General features: G+C 33.8%; 1 protein-coding gene across 2 annotated transcripts in view; it reads left to right on the top strand.

Annotated features, from left to right (window-relative positions):
- Positions 1-25,791, top strand: part of Thsd7a (thrombospondin type 1 domain containing 7A) — a 389,770-nt gene that overhangs the window by 287,250 nt on the left and 76,729 nt on the right. For both annotated transcript variants that reach the window (XR_007341524.1, XM_048785998.1), the window contains exons 7-9: positions 2,811-3,005; positions 14,089-14,323; positions 18,177-18,292. Coding sequence is in view for 1 of the 2 variants with exons in the window: in XM_048785998.1 (XP_048641955.1) it covers positions 2,811-3,005; positions 14,089-14,323; positions 18,177-18,292 (546 nt within the window). In the remaining variant the exon portion in view is untranslated. The remainder of the gene's footprint in view (positions 1-2,810; positions 3,006-14,088; positions 14,324-18,176; positions 18,293-25,791) is intronic.

Below are 25,791 nucleotides of genomic sequence, written 5' to 3'. Positions count from 1 at the left end.
ATAGAGGGATTCCATGGCACTGAGGCAACCGTGGCAGTCCACAGCACTCAGTCCTTGCAATTCTGAAGGAAAGATTTCAAACAAGTTGCACAGAGTTACAGCCAGGAGTTTATTGGAGAAGGTCAAAATAAGGACATACCACAAAGATACCAAGTGAACCATCTCTGGAAAGAACAACATAGCTCTTCAAGAGTCTGGGTTTTTAAGTTTTAGTCCCTTTATTCTTTAGGAATTTTCTCATATCCTCCTTTGTATTGATAAGTGGTGTATTGCCCTTTGTTTGTTTGTTTGTTTTTAATATAGCCTTCAGCAAATTTTCTTTGTGAAGGTCCATGATGATCTGGTCAGGAGAGGTAGTTTCCTTAAGAGGTTATTATTAATTATGGTTGAAGGAGGTTTGACATGCCAGTTTCTGTTTTCCTGATGTCTGTCTGCTTTGATAAAGTTTCCAAGTCCTGTGACTTACGGACTTGCTTTAATGTATATGTTTGTTGTCTTCTCCTATCTACCTTCGTGTGGCTGACTATCTACCCCAGCACACTTATCCATAAACATTTACTGTAAAACTCCAAAGTGAAAATAAGTGGACCAAAGACATCATATATGAAGATACTGAGTAAGACAAAATGCCTGGCAAGAGGGTTCTTGTATGCTAATGTGAGTAACAGTGTTTTAAACAGAGAAAATTTTAAAGTTTCAAAAGTGATATTCTACAGTATTGTAGGAGAGAGTAGAGCCCAACTCCAGCTGGGAAATTTAAGAAAGTCAAAGAAAATTCACAGAAAAATAAAACTTAGAACAAAAGGATGACTTAGCAAGAAGAGAGGAAAGAGTACATGCAAAATGATAGCATGAGAAGGCAGCCTGCCAGTTCATGGAAAAGCAAATAGCTTTCTGAGGATAGAATGTGGGAGAAACACGAGGCAAGGGCAGAAGCTTAGAGTGCCCTGGTAAGGAACTTGGCCCACAGCTCATATGTGTGAAGAGACTATGATGTTCAGATTTGCATTTTAAAAACATACACTTGAGGGTAGAATCAATGATGGGCTGGAGGAGAAATGTGGAACAACAGAGTGTTCAATTGTCTGAAAGACAACATGGATTCAAGATTAAACAAATCAGACTCAAAATTTAGATATTACAGAGAGAATACACAAATCAAAAATGACTGGGAAATTTCCCATCCAAGATGAAGAATTAGCTTCTCTTCAAATGTGGAATGAAGAAACAGTTTTAAGCCTCAGTCCATGTGTCTGCTACTTTACTAAGCTGAGAGTGATTCTGGACCTACATACAGAGTTCAGATAAGATGGTTATATGAACATATTTCCAAGAAAGGTCCATGCAAATACAAGACTCCATTCTTTCCCCATCTTAATTTCTTTTTTAAACTTTTATTGTTTAGTAAAGCAGTAAACATGTAAATAAAGACTCTATATCTATATAATTTTTAAGACAATTTCTAGATCATACAAAAGACACAATAACGCTCAGAGTTACTATAGAGTTATTGTCGAGTCTGGAAAGAGAAATCTAATTCTCAAATTACAATACTGAGGACTTTCTAAATAGCATGCATTTTATCTTGGCTCTGTGTCTGGTTTCTCTCTGCTATGAGTCTCCTTTCTGCTTACACCTGTTTCAGTTCCATTATATTGATGAGTATCGATTTTGTAGCAGAGATGCTTTGCACACAGTACTACTGTGATGGTTAAAATCCACCATAAAAACTATGCATTTCTATGATTAAAAATAAATCAAAATATCTCCAGAGGAATTTAGGGGATGCTGCTAAACAACACATCTGTGCCATGTGTTAAAATATGGTTAATTGTGTGATTAATGTATTACTTTTTCAATCTTAATCTTGAAACTAGAAAATCCTTTATAAACCATGGTTTAACTTTAATATTCATACAAAGTTTTCACACAGTTAATTCAATAAGCTTCATGTATATACTTTAACAAAAAAAGAAAAATTTATCCTCAGATCTCAATTCTCATTTTTTTTTATTTCCATGGAAATCTTCATGAATTTTTAGCATAATTACTTTAAGCAGATGTTCGAGCCTCTTATTCTGATAATAGAAATGCAGTAGAAAAAAGTGATATTTTGGAAGGATTCATGAGTTTGGCAATGTTCATGAAAATAGACCAAACATGAAGAAATCTGAGGGTTGCTTTAAAGATGTCAAAATAATTAATTTTATTAAAATAATGAATTATGAAAACATATTCTTAAAGTCACAATTATGAAGAGAAATTAAATTGTTGGACATCATACCAACCTAAACATTTAAATCACATTTGATTTCATACAAATACATAAACCCAAGCATTTTCATTTTTATGTCTCAACTTCTTGCATCGTGTGTCACAAACAAGTTTTAAGCAGATATGTCTCAGTTAAGCCTTCAAAGTAAAGTGTAAATTGTAAAATGTAGACAATGGTTTATTCGTTTAATTCTGCATCGTATATTTCATAGCAAATATATCTTTTTGCAGATTTAGTTAAACTGTCTAGAGCTTCCTGGGTAAAAAACCAAGCTATATAAATGCAAAGTAGTCTTTGAAATATTTATGTTGGTAAATGTATGCCAAAAAAGATAGTATATTTAATACACAAAGGTGTGTGCAAGGAGGAATTGAAATGTTTGTGATATCAGGATTAGATTCTAGCTAAGAAATTGTCTGCAGAGAGACTAAAAAGAAAAACAAGCTGTCCTGTCCTGTACCTGTACCAGCGGCAGAACTGAACCATCATAGTGTATTTAACAGTGATAGAATGTTGGGGATCATGTCTTTCCCAGGTGAAGAAGTGGACAGACAGCTTTGCAGAGATGCCATCTTCCCCATTCCTGTGGCCTGTGATGCCCCATGCCCAATGGACTGTGTGCTCAGCGCCTGGTCTACGTGGTCTTCCTGCTCACACACCTGCTCAGGAAAAACCACAGAAGGGAAACAGATACGAGCCCGGTCCATTCTGGCCTATGCAGGGGAAGAAGGTAAGTCTATCATCATCAGACAGGACTTAGTTTTGGAAATTTGCCTGCATTTACTTTTTATAGCTGGCTAAGATGATAGTCTATGAAAATTAACTAACAGAAATCCAGTGATCCAAGGATATTTCTCATCTGCTAATGTGGTGGGCAGCTTGATTCTGTCCCCTCAAATTAATATTGAAAATGGATCTTTATGGGGTAAAAATGGGAGCTCATAACCCACTTGAATCAAAGTGTGAAATATGATATATCAAGAACTATGTAATGTTTTGAACAGCCAACAATAAAAAATTAAAAAATAAAAAAAAAGAAAAAAATTAAAAAAAAAGAAAATGGATCTTTAATAAAGGAGGAAAGATGGTTCAAGTGAATTTATTTTGATTTTTTTCCACTCACCTCATAATTCTGGTTCTTTCTATTCCTAAGATTTAAACCTGTGAAAAAGGTAAAAATGACTTCCAAGTTCCAGTTGTTTCTGGGATTTTTCTCTATTTTAGTAGTAAGTTTTTCCCTTTGAAATCATATCCTACTCTTGAATGAAAGAATCATCTGTGTGCAATAAGAAATATTATTTTAAATCAACACCACCATGGCTACTGCTTGGCTGAGAATTACATGTACTTTCTACTCTTCAGGCTTCTGAACATGGACTCTGAGATCAAAAGGTCTCATGTGTACTTTTGGTTCATTTTCAAAGTATCCTGCTTCTAAATCATTTCATCCTATTGGGTGAATAAAGCATGTTTGCTGCAGATTTACATCTCACTAGCAAGCTTTATTGCTGAGGAATACAAGGGTTTTGGTAATTGTCTCTCAAGATAATATCCAAATGTTAATTTGGCTTCAGTGTTTACTGGGTAATATAATGTCATACTTACTCCTGTCATTCTGGAAAATGACACAGGAATAAGGAACTAGAAGTAGATCAAGTTGTCTGACAGTAAGACATGTTCTTTCTCAAGAATACAGAGATGCTATTTAAATATTATCAAGTTAAATGACCCTTCTCTTTATCCACATTCAGCACTGACAAATAATGATTTCTATTTGTAGCAAGCATGTGTTTCTATGTATTTCTGAAAATGAATAATTTTGAAAGAATTCTGTGGGATTTATACCTTTTTTAATTTTTCCATTTATGGGGTACTTTAGTGAAACACCTGAATAGTATTGGTATTTAATCAAACTTGCTACCTGTGTATGTAACAACTATGCAAATATAACTCTGTTGGGTTTGCATATGAGTGTTTACATGATTGAAAAATTTTCTTATTAAATAAAAGTCAGTCTATGGGAAAATTTAGAATTTCTTTGTAGGGTCCAAAAATATTTACCTATTACTTAAATATAAACTTAACTGTTTGTGACAAAAAAAAGAATGCACTTATTAAAAATAGAAACTTTTGGAGAGAAAATTACATTCCTTGTGTTGTCAAATATTAACTCTAACCTCATATAGATTATATTCATACTTCAAAGTCTATCAGCTCAGATTATGCCTTGAGCTTCATTAAAATTAGATCTGTGGTCACCCTGTTTCCTATAAATCCATTATACTCTGCAGACACTTGCTGTGTGACTAGTAATGAGTGACTCTTCACCCTGAGTCACATGGAAAGGATTTTGCTATGCTTGCAAAAACTCACCAGATCATTATTTCTATAGACAAGCTTCACACTGAAAGGTCATGAAATGTTTTAAAGGCAGAAATTTATGATTGTGCTTTGATATGTATCATCCACTTAATTTGAAAGGGTGGGGCTTTGATAATTTTTAATTAAGTCTAGTAGCTGCATCATAATAAGCAAGTCATGCTGGGAAATTATAGATGGCTATGCAATAAATCATAGAGCATGAATTCAAAACATAATGCTTAATAGGAACTGCAGTGAAGACTGTAAATGGAAAATGTGCTGCCCTTTGTTAATAACATTTCTAAAAACTGATATAAACTGTTGAAATATTTCATGAAGGATTTATCTTTTAAAACATATTTATTTAATAACTATTACATGCTGAACACTGAATCACATTTTTCTCTTACTTAAAATTACTTATAATTCTGCATTATTTTTAAAATGATTTACAATTATATCTGTAAGAAGTTTTAAAATGTTTTCTGTTAGGTAATACTTCATAATTCTACAAAAGTTTAGTCTTTGTATTAAAGCTTTGTATGTGTCTTAAATTTTATTAAGTTTTATGTAAAAGCAAATTATTGTGATAATTTTTTAAAAATATCACAGTAGAAAAATTATATATGAAATGTTTAGATAAGAAATTATATGATTTTTTTAGTGAAATAACCCATAGGACAAGTCCCTTTGCAAAGTATATCTGGATTTACAAAATAAATGCTACAAACTAGCCTTTTTTTTATTTATCTCTGTCAGAACAGTATCATTAAACATTATACTGAAAATTAGATGATATCTTACAATTATTAAGGATAGATTGATTTGTGCTGCAGTAACAGATAGTACAGAAGTTTAGAACTTTAAAGAAGGAAGGTTTACTTATTTCTTCTTCAAGGGAATTTAGCTACAGTTCTGGATTAATTCTCCAGGGCAGTTTGTCCTTCAAAAGATGTCTCAGCATTATACTATCATATGACGTCCTATTTCCATAATTCCCAAAAGAAGAACGTGCTTGGAGAGTCTATTGATTTAAACACAGAAGAAACTAAATTTTTCCATCTAGAAATGATTTTCATCATTTCTCACTTTTTTTGGCTAAAATGAGTCATATAACTTAACTTCAAGGGGGTTATAGAGAATATAGTGCTAGTATGTGCTTGACAAAGAGGAATGCAGCTACTGGTCTTACCCATGATTTACTCAGTCTTCTTATTGTATATATGTATTTATATCTGTATCCATAGATATATAGTAAAATGCTATTCCATATGGTCCCAATTTAGTAGATAAAACAGGTCTCTTTCTTTCTCTTAAACAAATTATAGAATAATTGAATGGCACTCCTTTTCACCTCATTTCCTTTCCTTCCATTTCTTTCTAGACCCTCTTCCTTCCTGGACAATTCTATCCAAAAGGCCATTAGGTGGAATCAAGCAGTTGGGCATCTGTGCCAGAAGGTGTGGGGTCAGCAGTAGTCCCAAGTGGGTTGTTAGAACCCAACCTGAGTGAGAAGAGCATCCAGAGAAGGAGGGGTGTCCTGGCATGGAATTTCAGAGTCACTGAATAGTGTAAAGGGCAGAAAGAATCACATAGGTTGTATGAGAAGGTGGAAGCAGAGGCCAGTACAGGATGTCAGAGCACAAGCAGAACAAAGATGGACTCTCAGTATCCATGAAGGCAGCCAGCCCAGTGTGGAGTGGCAGAACCAGGCTGGGTTGTGGAGGGTTTCTAGAATATGAAGTAGCCTGAGGCAGGGTGTCAGAAAAGGGCACAGTGACAAAGATACCCTGTTGGGGCAAATATGTTAAGAGAGAAAATTAAATTAAACCCTGAGGTATTGTTTGGGGATTGGAAGTTATCAATGTAATTTTATGGTGTTTATTTTAATTTACTGGGTGTTTTTAATTAGTCATGACAGTAGAAACCATTTTTATGTAATTATACAAGCCTGGAATACATCTTACTCTAGTTAGGACTTCATTCTTGTGGATGTGCATGGTGGTGGGCTTCACTGTGATGTTTTCATTTATGTACATAGGAAAATTATGCCATATTCATTCCACTGACTTTCCTTTCCTATCCCTTCTTCTTTCCCTCCATTCCCCATTGTCTAATCTACTGAACTTCTATCCCTGCATCCCTTATTGTGAGTTAGCTTACACATATCAGAGAGAACATGTGATCTTTGGCTTTGGGGGATTGGCATATTTCACTTATCATGATAGTCTCAAGATCTATCCATTTACTGGCAAATGTCATGAAGTTATTCTTTATGGCTGTTGTGTATATATACCACATTTTCTTTATCCATTCATCTGTTAAAGGGCACCTAGGTTGGTTCTATAGCTTAGCTATTGTGAATTGAACTGTTATAAACATTGATGTGGCTGTGTCACTATAGTATGCTTATTTTAAGTCCTTTAGGTATATATTGAGAAGTGGGATAACTGGGTTAAATCGTGGGTCCATTCCTAGTTTTCTGAGGAATCTCCATACTGCTTTCCAGAGTAGATGTACCAATTTTCAGTCCCACCAGCAACATATCAGTGTACCTTTTCCCCCACATCCTTGCCAACATTTATTGTTACTTGTGCTCTTGATGATTGCCATTCTGACTGGAGTATGATGAAATCTCAAGTGTAGTTTTAACTTGCATTTGTTTAATTTCTAGAAATGATGAACCTTTTTTCTAACATTTGTTGGCCATTCATATTTCTTCTTCCATGAAGTGTCTTTTCAATTCTTTTGCTCATTTATTGATTGGATCATTTGTTTTTTGGGGTGTTAAGTTTAAATCCATATGTAGTAGAATGAAATTTAATCCCTATCTCTCACCCTGAACAAAACTCAACTTTTAAAGTGGATCAGGGGCCTAGGTATTTGACCAAAAACCCTGTATCTACTAAAAGAAAATGTAAGCCCAACATTCCAACATATCAGCTCAGGAAATGACTTCCTGAATAAGACTTCTAAAGCACAAGAAGTAAAATCAATAATCTATAAATAGAATGGCATCAAACTAAAAAACTTCTTCACAGAAAAGAAAACAATCAAAAACATGAAGAGGAAGCCTACAGAATCTTCCCAAAGAGAAAATCTTTGCCACCTGCATCTCAGATAAAGCATTAATTTCCAGCATACATAAAGAACCCCAAAAACTTTATGGTTTTTAATTTGTAAAGGTAGATATAAAAATGTAAATGTAAACTGTGTGAATATATAGCTGGATTTATGTCCATATCCACAAGTATTATTAGCTCAATTTACTGGAAAGACATCAAGAGTGGCAAGACTGCAACATCAGTAAGTCCATTTAACACTAAGATTTTGGTTTCATTTCTTTTTTCTTTCATTTTTTCTTTTTCTTTCTTCTTTTTTTTTAATGTGTATGTGTGGGTGTGTGTATGCTTGTGCACACTCAGGATTGAACCCAGAGCCTGTGAATGCTAAGCATATTCTCAGTCATGGGGCTCCAGCTCCAGCCCCAGATCTTGGTTTCTAACACCATCTCTAATAAAAGGAAGCAGGCTTTTTGGAGAAATGGTGGATTCCAGGGCTGTGATAGGAAAAGTAGAAGATGGCCCTGAAGAATCTTGTGCTAGTAAGAAAAGAAAAGAGGACTATGTCTAGAGCCCAAGAAGCAGAAACATGATTGAAGAATCCCCCACTGTTCACATAGACAAACAATTTGAATAACAGAATAGTGATCCTAATAGATCATGACCCATTAAATAAAATTGGAAAACATGGATGAACATTTGGAATAAATAAAAAATAAATAAATTGAACATCTGATGAAGAGCAATTTATTTACTTAGCCTCAAGTATCTCTCATTGGAAAAATCTTACATGTACCACTTGAATCCAGTCATCAAAGTTAGTGTCACCAGTAATGGATCAAATCAAAATCTTGTATCCTCCATGTGACACAGTGAGAACATGACATCATTCTCTGATGTTCTGTCAAAAATGCATATATAGAATCCAATTATGAATATCAAAAAATCCTAATCAGAAGGTACCATACAAAATACCTGACATTTACTCTTCCAGAATATCTAAATTTAAAAAATTAAAGATTAAAATAGATTAACAATAAACATGACATCTAAATATAATATTTGATTCTATACTGAACCCTTGGGCTATGAAGGTTATTTTGGGGCACTTGACAAATTTGAATGGGTTCTCAGAATTAGATAGTAATAATATATCAGTGTTGATATCCTAATTTTGAATATTAGATGTGTTGATATAAAGAAGAATCTCCTTGATTATGGGAAATACACCCTAAGGTATTTACAGTAATCAATATAATTTTGTCAACTTTATCTAGATGATCTAGCAAAACATTTTTTGATATGGTACTTTTGATTTTACAGTAACTCTGAAGTTGGTTTAAATTTTTAAAAAATAAAAAATAGAATATGAGCAATGTGTATATAGTCGCTTTCCACACAATCATGAATAATAATATATAGTATCAACCACATTTGAAAAATAGTCATGAATGTTTCTTATTGAAATGTAATTTGAAAACTAAATCATAAGTCATAGCCAACTAGAGGTAGTTAATACACTGGAGAATGTAAGAGTGATTCTTTTCACTTAAAAAAAAAAAAAGAAAAGGTGTTTCTGTGTCTTTAGTGCATGTATGTGGAGGTGTGTGTATCTTATTTTCTACTTCTTCTGGCTAAATAAAATTGATAATGTGCTTTTTTAGAATTCTATGATATTGTAAGGTTAATGTCTTCCTAGTATAAACTGTAGGATTTTCTCAAAAAGCTACTTTAAAGTTATGTTTAAAAGTTCTGAAAGAAAGCAATTTTTTAATACTGAAGCTTGGCATATTTAATATAAAAATAGTAATGTAGTGATGAATTTGAACAAGAAATTAAAGATTGATACTAGATTTTTAGACCTCTCAATTTTTTGAATCTCCTTGAAGATGCAGATGCTCAGCAAGCTTCATTTAAAAAGAAAAAAAATAATGTTCATAATGTTTTCCACTAAGTATAATAACAACTTCTGTTAATTTTCATTATATAGTTAATCATCCTTACAGAGAGAAAAAATGAGAGAATGTTTATTTTTGCAAAGTTCAGAATGACCTGATATAACTTCATCAGACAAATACCAATATGCCCTATACCCACTTTATTCACAGAGAAAAATAGATGCAGATTAAAATAGAATCGTTCCAATTTTTTCTGAAATGATTTAGTAGTCTTCAAAAATCATTTTACAATGCAAAAACATGAAGGATAGTAATATTTCTACTTTAACTTGTTCATTTTCTACAGCTAAAGTATTTTAATTCTAAGAGCCAGAAAGCACCCATATTTCCTAGAGGATTTGGAGGAACCCAGGATGTATATATACACGTACAACTCTGGTTTCTAAGTAAATACTGGCACTTCCCCATCCTCCCACTCTTGACCTTGAAGAGGGACTTCTGCTTAGATCTGTCTCCACATGACCACCACACAGGATTTATGCAGGCTCCACAGCAGGAAGTAGTCTACCTCTTTATGCAAGGAGAAAAGTGGGGATGGAGCTGCACTGCAGCAGAATCTCCTGAATACTCTTGAGGCTAAAGCTCTTTAGGATTCATTTCTCCCCAAGCATGCCCTTACCAATGTGCTTTTCATCCAGCAGTGGTCTGCAATCCAAAGGATTTGGGCTGCAATATCAGACACTATCAGAAGCACCTTGTGGCTTCCTCATCGCATCCACCTGGTGTCCCTCCTTATCCCTGTGCCAGTTACTCTCCACTTAGGAGTTTATCAGTATTGCTAATTCCCAAGGTCATACCTACTTGCCTCCGTTTGCTTTTATTTATTTTTTTTTTCTGCTTTGATAAAATCCTCCCTCCCTTCCCTGTCTTCTCATCACTCTTCTTTTCAAAACCCTACTCCTTCAAAACTCATCTCAGTGCCTCCTATCTGAGGCATTTTTCAGTCTCCAAAAAGTAATGGAATCTTCTGCCTTTGAATTCTAAATTGTACTAAATACTTCTCTTAACATAATTATGACATTCCACATAGAATAATACTCATTTCTATGCTTGTCTTATCCCCTGACTACTCTTCCTCACTGCATTATAATATACCTGTAGTAGCAAGGACAATTTCTAACCCCTCTAGTGTCCCTTAAAGTATCCCACATGAACACTGCACACCACACTAAACGTATTTGTGTGCAAAAATTTTTTAAAAGAAGGTTCTTTGTTTCACTCCATCATATAAATTGCAAAGGTTATCAATGTCCAGAACAGAAACATAGCTTTGATCTGGTACATCCTAGCAAAGATTGATGTCAGAAGAAAATGTCACTATTTTATTTCTAAGAGAAGTCCAGTTAGTAGTTGATATTTTCCTCCCTGGACCTAGCAATTGAACCCAAGGTTGCTCTACCACTGAGTACATCCTCAGCCCTTTTTATTTTTTATTTTGAGACAGGGTCTCACTAAAGTTGCCCAGACTAGCCTCAAACTTGTGATCCTCCTGCCTCAGACTCCCAAATAGCTGGGAATAAAGGTGTATGCCACCATACACCTGGTAATAATTGATATTTTTATATGAGTATAAATGTTCCTTCACAAAACAGAATTTCATCCAGATCCCATAAAGTCCTTCCCTTTGATGGAATCATAGACAGTCTAAATAGTGACTTTCATACAAAGCATATATTTTTATATGCAAAAAGATTTTTAAAAATATGGTTATTGCTAATTTTGTCATAGGTCACATTTTACATCTTTTACAGTACTGTAGAAATATTCCCAGATGTCTGGAATTAGATCATTCCATAAATAATAGATACATTCAATATTATACTTATCAATTTTTCTACTGTAAAATTATTCCCCAAACAACAAGACAATGCTGCAAAGACTGATTACTCCAACCCAGACTTTCAGAATTGCCATATTGTTGTTATAATTAAGACCACATTGGGGCTTATCTGTGCAAGGATCCTGACAATAGCCCCAAACTGCTGATGTAGCTTTAATGTGGATTGGGGCAAGAAAATAAATAGCCTTTATGTATGTAAACTTAACAGCTATCTTGCAGTTCCTCGACATGTTATGCTGATGTTGTAGAAGTTTTTTTCCTTATCATTTTTCCAAAGCCAACTAGTTAATTCCAATGTCAAAAACAATTCAGAGTTTTAAAATCACAGTTTAAATAGCATACATATGTTCACAATGAAAGTAGTGTAAGTAAACAAGCATATTTTGGGTGGAAGATTATTAATTTAGTCTTACATATAAAGGAACTGTTAAAATAATGTTATGTATGTGTGTGTGTGTGTATATATATATATATATATATATATATATATATATATATATAAACAAGTGCTTGAGAATTAAGATTGAATAAATCTAGCGCCTCAGGGAATGAGTAATATGAGTGCTCATTTACTTTTCCCCAATCCAATTAGTGTGTTTTAAGATTCATTTCTATTCAAATCCTAAACTTCTTTGCAGGAACTGCTGGGGTCACCGAGCTATATGATGGAAGATAGGATATGAACTGTGACAGATGGTTTCACCTTCATGAAGCAGGGAACATTAATGAAATGCTGTTTAATGCAGGTTGTTCTGATATTGAGACCACATTCAACACTGCATAAATGATTCTAAATTGCCATGAAGTTCTCACATATACAGCCTACTGATTTATATGCCAAGTAGAGAGATGTCCTTAAACGCAAAGGAGGAGACACGTGAAGCTCAGCTTAGGGTGTGGCCACTGGAATCAAACTGTCAATAAAGTGAGCAACAAATTCCTCCAGGACCCTAGCTTAACAACATAAGACTTTTCACTTTCATAATTGGCATCAGAAATAGCAGTATTAAGAAACTGGACTTCTAAATTCCTCATTATTACAGTGGTCACATCATTTAATCTGTTGGAACTCATCCACTTAATATTTTTTAACTCATATGACAATTGTGAACACAAAATGAGGCCTCATCATGGAGTACTTATAATGCAGCTAGCACATAAAAAAAAGATGTCAGAATAATAATCCCCACACCATATTCCACTGATTAAAAAAGTTGGATCTGTTTTGCCCTTTAACATCTCTAAAATCATTGTGTGCATCTTAAAACTGCTATGGCCAAGTTAATGACATAGTTGCTATGTATGTAAACTTCTGTGTTATTCATGGTGGAAATTGCAATCCCATGTTGCTTCTGCCAAAACACAGATGATCAAAAATAGCTAAGGACCACTGGAGGAAAGAAAAGAAATTCTAGTTGCTTGCTTAAGATTTTATTGACACCTTTGTGACAATTAAGAATACAAAAGGATCAGAGCCTAGAGATGAGTATCAGTATCCTGGAAGAAAATTCTGGAGATGGCAAAAATGAACTTTTTTTAAGAAATTCTGAGCCAGGCATGGTAGGGTACGCCTGTAATGCAAGTGACTCAGGAAGCTAAGACAGGAAGATCTCGAGTTCAAAGCCAGCCTCAGCAACAGGGAGGCACTAAGCAACTCAGTGAGATCCTGTCTCTAAATAAAATACAAAAAAAGGGCTGGGGATGTGGCTCAGTGGTCGAGTGCCACTGAGTTCAATCCCTGGTACCAAAAGAAAAAAAGAAATTCTGTGTCACCCACACCTTTGATGTCACAGAAAATGATGCAGTATAGGAGAACACACACTTCAAGGAGTACGAGTTAAAAAGTGACTCAAAAGATCTTAATTCTGAATGTAACTTTTTGGAATATATTTCCTTTTAATGTGTACAAAACTGTGATATAAAACTATATAAGTCGCAGGAAGGTATTTCAATTAGCACATAATAAAAACTAGGGTTGAGAAGAAAGCATTTTATCATAGTTTAATTTTTATCCATTTTTTTCCTTTGGGACATACAATGATGGTGCATTGCACAGCCAATGACATCTAGATTTGAAGAAATGTAATATTATCTTTACTTAGTGGCTTTTCCAGTAATGTTTTGGAAGATCAAAAGGTATCATTAGATTTTAACATCCCTATATCTAATCAACCTAAAACCTTAAACATTAAAATAAGCAGTACTATAAAACCTGTAATTAAGACTTTCAATTTGGGGGATAACATTTATAAGTACACTCAGTTTTCTTCATGCACAGAGTCTCAACGCACCTGTTTCTTCTAATTAGCAATCACATGGCTTCTTTGCACCTCATGTTCAACTTCTCTGTAGAACAATGGCCTCATTCTTTAAGGTTGCCCATAGTCTTCAAAAGCAAGTATCATATCTACCACATACTTTGTATTTTAAGCTAGATTAAGCTAGAAATATGTAATATGACTTCCTAACACGCTATATGCTAAATAAGTAGCAGTTATCATTGTTGTTCACCCTGTTCATTCCAAGGAGCAGAGAAGGGGAAGGTTCCTGTTGGCTCTCCATTTCATCTGCTATCACTGTCCATTTTTGTAGGTGGAATTCGCTGTCCAAACACCAGTGCTCTGCAAGAGGTGCGCAGCTGTAATGAGCATCCCTGTACTGTGTACCACTGGCAAACTGGTCCGTGGGGCCAATGCATCGAGGACACCTCAGTGTCATCCTTCAACACAACTACGACTTGGAATGGAGAGGCCTCGTGCTCTGTTGGCATGCAGACAAGAAAAGTTATCTGTGTACGAGTCAATGTGGGCCAAGTAGGACCCAAAAAGTAAGGGCTTTAGAAAGACAGCAGTAAATCCTCTGGTCAGCCATGCAGAGGATTGGCTCAGGCTTCACTTGCTTCATGAAATGGAACATTTTAATGCATGTCATACCTGTCCTCAAGAGTAAGATTTGTTTATTTTAAATGTCAGCTGCTGATAAAGCTGTAACGGCTTTGGAGTCTTGTACCTGAGATCCATAAATTCTATAGGAATCTTTCTATCTGGTACCGACTTTGTTTTATAGAAGCACTTTCTGCTTTTATTAAGCTAGCGAGGCAATGAAAGAAGTGCTTGCTGTAGGCCTGGCTGATCAGTAATGACAGTATGGAGTTCTAGGAGTGTAGGTCATCCATGACCTCCTATATATCCGGAGGTTATGGAGGCTGCCAATCTACTTTAATTGGGTGGTAGCCTTCTGTGACCTGCCTTTCATTTCCCCTAGAAAATACCATATAAAAATACGGAGACCAAACTTATTATATCCACCAGTGGTTAAATGAATAAGCCATTTACTTCCAAGAGAGAGCCTTGAGACAGAAGGAGTGTTATGATAAAAAAAAAAAAAAAAACAACTATCAGTTTCTCAGGATTGTTTCAAATAGTTTTATAACAAAACAACCATTTTCTAGAAGGTAGGACAAAGAACCAGAGAGTTGACATATTATATATGCCCTGTGAGAAATATAAACAAAACAAGGAATGGCACAACCAGGTAAGAAATTCTCAGAGAAAATTAATAAATAAAATCTAAGATCTATTCTTTTGAGAGAAAGAAATTTATTTTTTGAAATTTAGAGAGCATAAATTTTCAAAAATTCAGATCCTCTCAGCTATGAAACATGGGTATGGCTATAAAGGTATAAATATATTCTCATATTTTCCAAATAATCTGCCAAATGGTCAAATATTGAGGGTGATCTTAATTAGTTAGGACCTACCTAATTCTGGTCTCAATTTTCAAAATATACTGAAAGGATTTAATGAAAAAGATTACTAATACAATCACTCAATAAGTGTTAGAAATTGTTATTTTCTCTTAAAATTTTTAGATTCTTCCTAGTCTTTCCAAGGAAATGAAAATAATTTATCTGGTATATGGAAAACTCCAGAGTGATAAATAAGAACCCCATTATGAGTTGTTTTATCTGGCTAAGGCTTCAGATATTAGAGATGCTTTTAGCCCAATAATTTTTTCATTTATATCATTTGAAATTTGAAAATATATTGGAAAATGTATACCAAAGTGATTTGATAAATTGAGTTTTTTCTGTGTGCTTGAGAGTAGCCCCAAATTAATATTTTAATATTATAAGTGTCTGATGAATCCAACTCAGGAAATGAATGTACAGTGTGTTAAAATTCAGTGGTAGTAGCAGCAGAAGAAAGTCCAAAGTCCTGGAAGATCCTGGTTCTTTTTTTTTTCCCAGACACCTAGAATGTATTTTATTTACTTTTTTATTTTTTAGCAGTTTAGAAATTTATTCTGTGATTTTCTAAAGTAATGTGAAGAGCTGATTACTTGCTAATAGTCCTTACACCCCTTCCAAATCAGAATTTACTATTGATGATATCATCCTCTTACTGGAATTAGAACAAAGGTAGGAATATTCACTAGAGAGGTGCAGGGACAACCTTCAGTGGTGCATGATGAGGGTTATTATGCTCTGGACAGTAAGCTCACTGTCTTACTCTATGTGTTTGTACAGTTAGTCACCTTTCAGAAGTTGTTGTTGACATTTCCTTCACTTATACAAACTACAAAAAAAAATTTTTTTCAGGCTAATTGATGTGCATGTGTACAGGCCTATGCTTAAAGGAGACTGCTGGATTAAGATCATTGAATCAATCATGAAAGTCCCGTGTTGGACCACCACAATAATCCATTAAAAAGTTGCTTTGCGTTTGCAGCCTGTATTCAATGACCTGAATACATCTATAGATTTGTTAAATTGAATGGATTTACTTTGCCCTTAAAATTCTGGAAAATTAAGCAAGTACTTTGAATTTGAAAGAAAATGTTATTGCCCTTCTCCATAAATGCTGGGTTAAATTCAATGAATGCTTTGCAATACTAGTCATTTGAAACAAAAATGCAAATAGAAAGCTTGTTTCAAACTTCTCTTAATAAAATAGATTACTGTGCAATGGTAAAATCAATGTTATTGATCTTATCTATCCTTCCAAGTAACAAACTTCAACTCCTATCACATCTGTTTAATTTGACCTTGAATAAGATTTGGGGGAAAATCAATTCCTTGATTTAAACCACAAACACTAAATACAAACAGTACAAGGGAGAAAAGGAACATGTTGACTGAACCAATTGCCTCACCAAAGGAAGTCTGAATTCATTTTATTGAATCTAATCTAGGCTGTATAATTTATCTTTGTGTGTTCATTTAACAACTTTGTGGTTAGTAATTTTGTTCTCCACAGTCAGCCAAGTATCTTGCTGTGGCTATTTCTAAACTAAAACAATATTTGGAGTTTGTCAATGATAAGATTGTAAATCCCATTGATTTATTCAGGACTAATATTTGAAGACCATGCAATTGAGTAATGCCCTCCCATTGTTAAAGTTATAAAATTGCCTCATTGAAAAGGAGTGCTTTCAATAATAATTACTGACCAATGATTCCATAGTCCCAAAAGAATTAACTGGATTATATGTGAGATTTTGCCGTATAACATTTCCTGGCATGCAGTTAAGTTATAATTCTAGTGATTTACAATTTGAATTATAGCACCACAATCAGCTTATATGTTCCACACTTAAATTTCTTGTTGTCCATGACTTTGAATAGTCATTGTAATGAGGAAAATCCAAACTTACCCTCAATGTAAACAGGAGATTATTTTTTTGAAATATTGAATACTATATACTTTTAAAATCCACTTCCAAATAAGCCTAACTATTTTAAAGAAAAAAGAACATATATCTATACAATTAAATAAAGCATGATATTTGTGTATTTGAAAAGTTTTTTAGATAAATATTATCAGATATATAAAAAATAAAATGTCTGTAGAATGCTATAAAGAAATTATTTTAGTGGTGTTGATTTTTTTTCACTTATAGTTCAGTTCTGAAAACATCTCCCACGAAGGATACTTTAAAATCTTCTTTGTTACTGATTACCAATTTATTTTTATCGACTTTTTATTTTATCTATAGTCACTTTTTGTTCCAAAAAAGATATTTTAGCTTATAAAAAATTAAAAATATTTAAATCTCTAAAACTAGGTAAAAAATGGAAGAGAAAATAAAGATCAATACAGTAAATAAAACCAGGAAAAATAATGGTTTATGAATTTTTATTTTATTATTTATTATAAAATATATTACTGTTAATACAATATTGTTTTTGAGCATGAACTGTGTAAAGAATATACTTAATTATAAATTTGTTTAAAGGTATGCATATTTTGTAAAAAAGAAATATAGAATAACCTGGAAACTCACAATAGGCACAAAACCTATTTAATTATAGAGAGATATAAAATTGGGTCCTTAAATTGGTCATGTGAATTCCTACAAAATTTTTTATAAAGCATGAAAGAAAACACATATTCATTGACGGAGAGATTATTATAGCGGGAGAACATAGAATTGTTATATTCGATTCTAGGTAGCACAGGTGCTACTCTTAAATCTACACATTCTGTCTTAAAAAGTTTTACTGAAATACAGTTTGAAATAATTAACTGAGTTAAATGGTTCTTGACAAAAGTAGAAAGACTGCCAGAAATTAAATAATACAGACTGATGATGATTTGACAATTTCAGCAATGAAAATTCTAAAGTTAAGTCATCTGGCTTACTGTGAAGACCTAATAATTTCTCTTTTCTTTTTCTAGGTGTCCTGAAAGCCTTCGGCCTGAAACCGTGAGGCCTTGTCTGCTTCCTTGTAGGAAAGACTGTATTGTAACACCATATAGTGACTGGACACCATGCCCCTCCTCCTGTAGAGAAGGTATGGTCTGCAGAGTTTCTTCAGCTTTTTCCTTAGAAAATGCATTCAACAGAACTTCCAGATTCTTCTGACCAAGCCTTGTTTGTGGGTCTTTTCTCGTTACTGCTGGGAAAGGTATCAATATCCTCTGGGTGACTTATGCAAATAACTGAGCAAATTTTCTTTCAGTGTCACAAATAATACCCTCTCCTGTTTTCTTACAGAGGGCTGTTATAGTCCTGGTTTGGGCATGAATGCCATAACATTTTGGTTTTCCTCTGGAAATATATTGCGTTAGAGTACCAGACAAATGAGTTTTATACCAAAAACTGACTTGAAATTTTATGATATAGATCAAAGTGAAAGCATTCTAGACTTTGTTATATTAATAATGTTTGATTTTACTTAATTCTAAAAGACTGTATACTGGTCTTCCAGATTCTAAAAATAATATACAGTGATCTTATCAGTACACATGGCTTCCAACCTACTTACTGGCAAGAAATAGCATGAGACTGGATTTGCTACAGATTGAATTATGTAGCTCCAAGGATGGAAATAAAGGAAGAGAAAATTGACCAAATTGTTTCTCTGCCAATGCTTAATGTGCCATGAGGTATTTACAAGATGAGTATTTGTTCTCAGTTTAGGTTGGTTTTGCTTTCATGACTTACAAAGTCTCTTTAGTGTCATGGCAGATCCTTTGATAGTTTTTTCTTTACCTTGGAGAACAGAGGCTTTTCTCATTGCTGCTGGGGAAGATATCAGAGTACTCCAGGTGACTTCTGTAATGACTGAGCAAATTTTCTCTCAGTGTCACAAATGACACTGTCTCCTATTTCTTATTTTGCTCTCCCAACAGACAGAGCTAATGTTTCTTAAATTCCTTTTATGTTTGTGTTTTATCTATGCTTCTTGACTCACTAAAGAAATTTAATTAACAAGTATCTAACTGACAAAAAGTTATTTAATACTTTAGAGCATATAAATTTAATACTGGATTATTTTTACAATATGATTAGCATTTCATAAAGTTGACACATAAGTCTCTTTTGTTTTTATGCTTTTTCTATCAAATAGCCTTAAATACCAAACTGAGCAAGACTAGGAAATTTTTTTATTTTAAAAGTCTTGAGCATCTATGTAGCTTTTGAGGAAAAAGGAAGCTATTAGCTTTAAAAATGTTAATGACACAAGCTTACTAATAAAACAATGTGATTGTCTGACATTTTTCAAATTTTCTTCTTATTCCTTTATATTCTTTTATTAAAATCTAAATAACGTATGATGTTCTTTCGCTTGGTCACAACCAGCAAGAGCATTATGCTTTCATATAGGTTAGTATTTCTGCGTTAATTGTTGCTTATTCATCAGGGTGGTGAAAAAGTTATCATATGGAATTAATGTACTTATAAATTTTATTCTTAATGTTTTTCACTTTTTGTTTTGCTTTAGTATAAGTTACTTAGAATTTCAAAACATGTCATATTTATAACCAAATGATTAATAATTTAACACAAATTTTAAGTGAAATTTTTGAAAGTAAGAAAAGCCTGTCTTTTCCTTATGTTGGATAGGTCCTTGTATTATGTAAAGTACTTTAAAATTAAATTGATCTTTTCTAAAGCATTTCAAGGAAATAAAGTTAAAAAAAATAAATTTTCCATTAAATTGATTCTTGAATAATCACTCATAAAAATAGGGAATCAGGCCAGGTTCAGTGGTGCATGTCTATAATCCCAGTGGCTCAGGAGGATGAGGCAGGAGGATCCTGAGTTCAAAGCCAGCCTCAGCAAAAGTGAGGTGCTAGGCAACTCAGTGAGACCATGTCTCTAAATAAAATAAAAAATAGGGCTGGGGATGTGGCTCAGTGATCCAGTGTCCCTGAGTTCAATCCCTGATACTCTCCCACACACAAAGAAAAAGGGAATCAGGTAAACTTTTCTCATCTCTAAACCTTAATTGGAGCTATTTTAATAGCCTATTAACTTTTTTCTGTGAGATTGTTTTTGTTTTTGTTTGTTTGTCTGTTACACAAGAGCCTTATGCATACCAGACCTGGGTGCTACTACTGTGCTATAGTCCTGTTCCCTGTAAGTTCTTGAAACTTCTTTTGTTATATATTATATGTGTCTGTAAGTGTCTGTAAGTAAAAGTAAAATATAAACAATACAATATTTTATTCATAAAAATACTATAATTAAAATTCAATTAGCATAAACTCTAAATTTGTGGATTTCTTAGTGAAAAGAACATGATTTCCTCCTTTCTGTTTGATCATTAATAATATTAAAAGATTATGTGTTAAAATGTGACAACTCAAAGAATGGACTTTTAAAAAACATTTTTAGTAAACTGAACAAATAAATAAATAGTGAATTCTATACATTTGATAACTAAATAATTACTCATTTTTACATGTATACATGAATACTTATTGAATCATTTAATACTGTTTATAATTAAAACAAAAAAAAAATGGTCTTATAAAGAAAATAGTCCCTGACTTAAAGGAAACTTTGGATTTCATTTGAAATGTAGTACTCTTCTATATAGACCAGATAATGTAGAGCTTGTGTGATTCAATAACAAGATTTAGTGGTCAAACAGCTCTAAGGAAGGGAAAGGAAAAATCATTGTGAGAGCGAATGTTAGGGAAAATATTATTGAAAGGGAGATGGATGAGATCTTTTTGAAAGAGGAACCACATAAATTCCAAGCATGGGGGCATCAGGAAATTCCCAGGTGACCATGTAAAAAGTACAGTGTTTTTAGAGAGAGAGTGTTTTGGGGAAAGTGCTTATGTGAAATTAGAAAGGAGAATGGAAGCAACTAATGGAAGAGTGAATTGAACTTACTCTGATACACAGCAGAACATAACTTTCTATTTTTGGACACAGAAATGAGTAGTAGACTTCATGATATTACAGAACAAGTGGACTTTGAATCAGCAGATCTGGTTTGAACACCTGGCTTGGCCACTTGGCAGCCAGATTACCATAGACAAAATACTATAGTCCTCCAAGTCTTGGTTATAAAACCTGTAAGTCATTCCATGGCTCAAATGAACTAATCCATGGTAAAGCTCTCTATTCTTTAGCCACCATTTAATTAATATATTATCTGTCATCTATCCCATCATGGTTACAGGCTCCTATAGGAAAGGCACAGAAGCCTGTGTGTGGTTATCATCTGGTAAATGTTTTAATTTAGCAAGCTTAATGCAGTCTTTCTGAGAAGTTTAATTAGATATATGTGGGAAAATAATTTAGATAATAATAAAACTTATGGATCAAAATTTTTAACCAGTTATTCATTGGAAATTTGCTGATAAATTTACTGATTTTTATTGTTGTTGTTGTTGTTGTTAGTAACATTAACAGTAGTAGTAGTAGTAGTAGTAGTAATTGTAGAAGGGACAAGGAAGCTTTACCACTGAACAACATTCCCTGTCCTTTTTTTAAAAAATGGTTATTACCAAGAGTCTTGGTAAAGTGTGATCCTCCTGCCTCAGAGTCCTGAGTTGCTGGGATTACAGGTGTGCACAAACATGCCCAGCTACGAATTATTTTTAAAAGCTCCATTGCCTCCTTAAAGATCACATATATAATTTGAAGCAATCATTTTTTTTTTAATTCTATAACAGTTTTCAAGAAAATACAATGTTCCAAGGGTGATTTTAAATATAAGGGATTAGCAATCCCCAGGAATCTAATATTCTTGCTCTTAGGAAACTTTCATCCTAGTGGTATGGGAAAGACAAGGCCCAGAATTATTCTTCTAATCTCTCAATGAGTGCAAAGGAAGATTATCTACTGGCCTCAAGGATCAAGTGTAGGGAAAGGGATTGAGAAAAAAGAAGTGTTATCATTTTTGAGAGGGAAAAAATAGGCAACTTGGTAATATGTGGTAGAATTTTTAAACATCAGTGCTCATTCAGTCATATATGGGAAGAAATATCTAACACAGTTGTCAGAGTTTCTCCAGCCATATTCAGCTGCCTTGTTACAGGAAAACATTGGGAAAATAATTACTTTTGATTAGTTAGGGCTTTCCCAGTACAGTTCAAGAAAGGGAGAGAGAACAGAGTCAAAAGTGTTTGTAAAGAGTACTTAAAATAGTAATGAAGAATGAAAACTAACTTGAATCAGGATGGAAGTGAAGTCATGAAGATGTGACTAGATTGTGAAAATGTAATAGGAAAATGAATAGCAATCTCATTGAATTTGAAAATTTTAGTACGAAAATAATTAAAGTAGTCAAATTGTAAGGTGGGGAGGAATGGTCAGAAAGTTAGGTGTTCAAAGATGATACTATATAGTTACTGATCATAATTATGTCAAGGGATGAATAGTGGAGTGAATAACTGACATACGATATAAGGAGGTATAATAATTTAGAGTCCAGTGCCTTAAATGGAGGAAGTCATGTGGATATCAAAGACCCCAAAGTGAGGACAGAAGCGGAAGAGAAAGGATTATAGTGAACAACCATCTAAGGTCACCAACTAACCAAGTATCTCAAGGCAATAGCCACAAGGTTGATAGCTGATGGTAAGGTTAATGTCAGGAGCTTAGAGGAGTAGGAGATTCTTAAAGGTAAAAGGATGATAAAAGAAGAGGAAATCGCTGAATAGAACCAGTTTCCACTGGCAAAGAATATGAAAGCAACTTTCCAAGAAGAGATTGAAGATGAGAGACCAGGTATCCCAATGGATGCAGTAATGGAAGGGTGAGAGGATGGATGATAACTTGTATCAGATTAGCATGTAGATAGTGTGGTGAGTCTGGGAAATGATGAAATGACTAGCAGGCTGCAGAGGGTCCATTTCTTGTGGTCATGTGACAAATAATGAGTTCAATTGGGCTGGTCTCTTCAGGGATGAGGTTAACTGCTGTAAGCAGAAATTTATGGTGTCGCTTGGAGACTAATATGCCCTGGATTTCCTTTGGACAAGGAGTGCAAGAGCCAACTCAGGAAATCTGCTTGTAAGGAAGCAAGAGTTTTTATGAAAGGTGGAGTTCTATTTGGCTAGCCAAGGTCATCTCCCTAGGAACAGGAGATCAGTCCTGCCTGCTTTATTTGACAACTCTATGATCAGTCTCCTAAAACAAAAAATTTTCAGAAACCCTAAACCTAGTCATTTAGATTTAAAAACAATAACTCTAATTGTGTATGGAGGAATTTTTTTTTAATTCTGTGGGTGATGGAAGGGTTGATTATTGGATGACATTGCCAAGAATTTTTATGGTCCTGAAAAAGCATTTTCTGTTTTGCCTGCAGATTGCTATATCTGAGCAAAAGGAGACAATGGTATTATAGAAAGCTAGTCTTTTGGTGTTGTGCAGAAAGTAAAGCAATGGCATGAAGTTAATTTTTCCATTATTTGGTAAGAAATGGGAATAATGCAAGTGTTCCTGAAGTCACACTGACTTCCACACTTTAAAAAATGCTGAACAAAGTTGAGTGTTCAAGGATAGTTAATAGCAATTAAAAAATTAATTCAGGGATAAGGTGGGGATTTTTTTAATTTAATTCTGCACGTAAAGTCTAAATTTTATAAAAGTTTTGAGCTTGTTAAAATGTGGAGCTACTCTCCTTTGTAAAATCATTTAAAAGAGATAAAATTACACTATAGTTTTGTAGAAAGTGAAACAGAATAGTTTTAGGATTCCAAGAGGAACACATAGAGTTACTTGAAATGTGATTCAGTTCTCTCCCAAGACATGCCTGAAAAATCAATGCTGATAAAGATCAGTATTGAATAGAATGTAGTATGACACTCAAACCAGCATTTGTTAACTTTTAACTTTTTTTCATAAATTTTCACAAAGGGCCTTTGAAAGTAGAAATAATTTCTGTGTAGAAATTATTTGTAACTTGACTCTTAAAAAATAAGTACTTTTGATCAAATAATATATTTGGTTGTACAAATTCTGTTTACACCTTTCTTATTTCCTCATTGCATGTATTGCCTTGAAACCTAGATACCTCATCCCGTGAATCAATCATACACTAGAATTACTCCCAAAGATCTGAAAACTATCTTTACATTTTGCTTCTTACATGAAACAGTACCCTTTGAATTTCCTGTCACTATGCCACTCCAACCAGCTATTATTCCCACTTCTAGCTTAATGAATCTGTTTTACCTGACCTTTAAATCCTTCATTCTAGTAATTTCTGTGTTAAAATATGCCTCGAATGTCTTAAGATATCTAAAAAATGCCATAACTGTTAGAAATTATGTACCCTCTGAATCTGTGTCCTCTATCATCGCATAATTAGTTTCTTCTATTCCTATCCTAGATAGGTATTTTCAAGTATAAACACAAAAGGCAGTTGCCTTTCATATTCTTTATATTTTCATATTTCCTATGGAGGGAAAATGATTTAGCTAATTTTTGGTTAATCCTCAATGCACATACTTAATATACTCTTTATTACATTAAGGGAATTACATTTCTATCTAGAAATAAAAGATATTAATATTCTGGTTAAAAAATGTGAAATAAATGTGTTTGCTCTTTCTGCAAATATTTATTAAACACTACTGTGTATGATTACTGTTCTACATACTGAAACACAAAGATGAATGGAAACTCTATACATATATTAACTGCACATCATAAATTGGGAATAAATACATATAGAAAACTGTGAGAGCAAGACCTTTCCATTTTTCTTATTTAATGTGTGTTATGGCTCTCCCTTTTTCTGGGCTCTGATCTGAAACCTCCATAACCTGACTGAGACCTATACTGCGATTACTTTGAGTCAGAAGTGATTTATTTATAACTGTAACCTGAGAAGACACAGACCTCCCCACACACTGGGTAGAAGCATGGATGTCATGACACTTCCTGTGTAACCCCACTAAACTTCCTCTCTGTGTACTGTGGCTTTGAAGCATTCCACTTTAATCAGGTCACAATCTCTACATTGTGGGCTGCACAGGGTAAGGAATCTGAGCTTTTTATAATAATAAATAAATTGATATTGAGGAATCAGTTAAGGATGTAAAAAGAATAGAGTCTTTTTTGTGTAAAACCTTGAGGTTGGTGATAAGAAGGCACTTAGAAGAATATTTCAGAGTTGTACAGTAGGTCATATTTTTGTTTTTGCAAGTAGAAAACAAAACAGAATCAAAACACTAACATTTGGTCGCTGCTTCCAAAATTGAAACAGCCATCTCTATGTATGAGGTAACATCTAAGCAGTGAATGAGTAAGAGCTTCGGTGCTGAGCTCATTGTCCCCTCCTGTTCAGGGATTCCTTGGTCATAATCCCATGTCTAAGTTCTATGCATGTTGAGAAGGGTTGGGGAGTGCTTCCTTGAAGAATTTTGACCACTTTGAAAACTAAAGACCACTTGTGCATTTTTTCTCTTTTTCCTGTTAAAATAATACAAACAACTCCATCCTTCTGCCAGTGCTGAACAGATGATGAGAATGGTCACTTAGTGCTTGTACTATCAAAAAGATTAAAGATAGATCCTAAACATCAGACACAAGAAAAAA

Source organism: Marmota marmota, unplaced genomic scaffold (genome assembly GCF_001458135.2).
Source record: "Marmota marmota marmota unplaced genomic scaffold, marMar, whole genome shotgun sequence".
Taxonomy (NCBI): domain Eukaryota; kingdom Metazoa; phylum Chordata; class Mammalia; order Rodentia; family Sciuridae; genus Marmota; species Marmota marmota.
Note: the sequence above shows the minus strand (reverse complement) of the source record. Positions and strands in the feature narration are given on the sequence as shown.